General features: G+C 48.7%; 1 protein-coding gene and 1 non-coding gene across 2 annotated transcripts; both read left to right on the top strand.

Moving 5' to 3' along the window:
- The first annotated feature begins 1369 nt into the window (after positions 1–1369).
- Positions 1370–1703, top strand: LOC107107663 (histone H4). Its single transcript, XM_015407962.1, has one exon. It carries the CDS (start codon positions 1370–1372, stop codon positions 1679–1681), a length of 312 nt encoding a protein of 103 aa, XP_015263448.1. The 3' UTR covers positions 1682–1703.
- A 435-nt stretch (positions 1704–2138) lies between these two features.
- Positions 2139–2210, top strand: TRNAA-UGC. Its single transcript has one exon. It is a non-coding gene; the product is annotated as a tRNA-Ala (tRNA).
- Positions 2211–3252: the final 1042 nt, after the last annotated feature.

Here is a 3252-nt window from a genome sequence, read left to right as displayed (position 1 = left end):
ACAGAAGAGATTGGATTTATACTCCGCCTTTCACTACCAAAGGTGTCTCAGAGCGGCTTACAAACTCCTTTCCCGTTCCCCTCCCCACAACAGACACCCTGGGAGGTAGGCGGGGCTGAGAGAGCTCTGACAGAAACTGCTCTTTTTCAAGGACAGCTCCCACCGAACTCTGGCTTGCCCAAGGTCATCCAGCACATGCATGTGGAGGAGTGGGGAATCAAACCCAGTTCTTGCAGATTAGAGTCCGCACTCCTAACTATTACACCAGATTGGCTCCCCGTGGGGGTCACCATAAATCAGCTGTGACTTGAGGCCCCAAATAAGGACGCTGTTAAATAACAATAGCTACCCTTCCAAAGTTTAATGGTGTTGAAATGTGGAAATAATTAGATGGTATCCTCCTCTTTGTCTCAAATCACTTAATACCGCATACTACTCACTCCAGGAATAAGTCCTGATATGAAGACCAGAAGCCTTGGTTCCAGGCTTCCTCAGAAAAGAAGTATTATTGCATGAAGTATAACCTATCAGCTGCCAGAGGATGTAGCAATGGCCACAGGCACAGATAGCTTTAAAAGGGGATTAGACTAATGGAGGACAGGTCTATCAGTGGCTAAAGGGATCCTCCACGTTCAGAGGCAGTCAACCTCTGAATCCCAGAGCCAGGGGGCAACATTGGGGGAAGGCCTCCGCCTCTGTGTCCTGTTGTTGGACCTCTGTGGAACTGGTTGGCCACTGCGTGAGCCAGGATACTGGACTAGATGGGCAGCTGCTGGTGTAATCCAGGTGAGCGCTTCTGATATTCTTATGGTAGGGATTGTGGCCCATCTAGAGGGGCAAGCATGTTAACCTGTTGGAGAAAGTGTAACTTGGACTAGTCTTTCTGTAGCAAAAGAAGAGCATTGCGGTATCCTGAAATCTACCATCTTTCTTCTATCGATGCCACAATTAATCTGATAGCCGATAAAGTACCATAAGACTTTGCTGTGTCTGTAAGGAGTAGTCGAATTGTAAACGTTTCCCGAAAGCTCGATCCAGGGGCTACTAAATCGTCTTCCGTGCTCAAATTGAACGCTGCTGTTTCCTGACCGGCCTGCGTGTGTCGCCGACTGTGATGGACATTCACGGACATGAATGCCTGCTTCAAATACGTTGATTGGACAATTTCTCTCTCTCGATGCTGATTGGTCGCAGCTGCTCGTAGGCGGGACATTCACCAGACTACAGAGAAATGCAGAGGTTAGAAAAGGCGGGAAAGAGCTGTTTTGCCAGTTTTCCTTCTGGTCCGCCTTAGTCCTATAAAAACTCATCTGGTCTTCTCTTTCGCTACCATTGTTTGTTAAAACGTTGGGAAGATTACATCGGGAAAATGTCTGGCCGTGGGAAAGGAGGGAAAGGTCTTGGAAAGGGGGGCGCCAAGAGGCACCGCAAGGTTCTCCGTGACAACATCCAGGGCATCACCAAGCCTGCCATCCGCCGCCTGGCTCGCCGCGGGGGAGTCAAGCGTATCTCGGGCTTGATCTACGAGGAGACCCGCGGGGTGCTGAAGGTCTTCCTGGAGAACGTGATCCGCGACGCCGTGACTTACACCGAGCACGCCAAGAGGAAGACGGTGACCGCCATGGACGTGGTCTACGCCCTCAAGCGCCAGGGCCGCACTCTCTACGGCTTCGGGGGCTAAGATTACCTACCCTCGACGGAACACACACCCAAAAGGTCCTTTTAAGGGCCACCCACGTATCCACGGAAGAGCTGTCATTCCTATAGTTGCTAATAGCTTCCAAAAGTATCTAGCGGAAGGAGCTTTGATCGAATCTTATTTCCCCCAAATTTTCTTGGTTTCGGTCTGTAATCCAGTTTTACTGCAGACCGATACGGCTACTCTTTCAAACTCGTAGTTGCAATACTGCTCATTCCTGGGAATAAGGTAGTTTTTTGCTTTGCTGTTTTTAGAAATTGGTAGTTTCTTTATCTCTTTAGGTAACGTGGTTTACTAAATGGCGAACTAAACGCTTAAAAGCGGTCTTTTGCCTCCAGTGTCGTAACCAATCCATTCTATTTATGCTAAATTCTGTGGCGTCTTGTGTTCTGCCCGATGGTGTATGCAACAACATGGAATGAGAGCTGACGAAACGGGCGGGGATGTAGCTCAGTGGTAGAGCGCATGCTTTGCATGTATGAGGCCCCGGGTTCGATCCCCGGCATCTCCATTCGTTTTTTTCTCTCTCCCTTTTTCTCTGCAAAAGAGTAGAACTATGTGTCTGGTATCGATATTTTCCCCCTAAGTATTTTCCAGCCGCCAGCCTTCCGTGAAATACCGATAGAGTTTCTCCAAAAATCTCATGATTTGGGAACAGGGACACGCCGAGCTAGTCTTTCCTTTACGGTCCTTTAGCAGAACATGTGATCGATCCTTTGATGAAACTGAGGCTAAAATATCCCTGCAAGTTTACTCGAGAGGGTAAACAGCTGTTGAGCACAGCCAAGACTTGTCTGCAAAATAACCGTGCATAGACAGCACTGAACTAGCAATCTGTTTCTCAGTGCGGGAAATAGGATGGGGGTGATCATGAAACAAAACATTTCCTCCCAGGGAATCTCGATCGGTCTGTCGGTGGCCGGCCAGATGGGGCAAAAATAAGAGGGGGTGTGTCTCTTTTTCACCCACACCCGCCTTGAAAAACGGGGGGGGGGGAAAAGAGGGGGGGGGGGGGGGCTTTAGTTTACTCCTGAAAAAGAATTCTATACCCAGAGATACAGACAAATACGGGAGACAGAAAAGCGAGCGACCCACTCGGAAAATAGCCCTCTCCCATGTTTGGTATCCAGTGCTCCCTCTAAGCTGTGGAGTCGTGTGAGCAAAAATTCTGCTTTGTACGGGCATTAAAGTTGGGAGCGAGCCATTTGGCTACTGCATAAATTAGTTCGCCCTGGAGCCCTCCTTCCTGAGCTAAAGCAAAGGGGAGGGAAGCGTCGAGGTTCGCATTATTATTCCCTTGTGTCCCGGCGCAGAAATCCACCCATCCAATCTACCTACCATCTCTCTCTATATACATCATCTAACTTCTATCATCACTCTCTCATATATCCATGTTCTATCCTCTCTCATTCGCTCTCCATCTATTATCTATCACCTATCATCTCTCTTATCCTATCATCTATAATCTATCAAGTGGTTAAAACGCTGAACTGCAGGCTGTGTAAGGTCGGTAGTTCAGCAGTTCGAGACCCGCGTGTGCCGCATGACGGAGT

This window comes from Gekko japonicus, unplaced genomic scaffold, assembly GCF_001447785.1.
Source record: "Gekko japonicus isolate JY-2015 unplaced genomic scaffold, Gekko_japonicus_V1.1 scaffold7907, whole genome shotgun sequence".
NCBI classification, from domain to species: Eukaryota; Metazoa; Chordata; class Lepidosauria; order Squamata; family Gekkonidae; genus Gekko; species Gekko japonicus.
The sequence above is the reverse complement of the archived record's forward strand: the minus strand, read 5'-3'. Positions and strand labels throughout refer to the sequence as shown.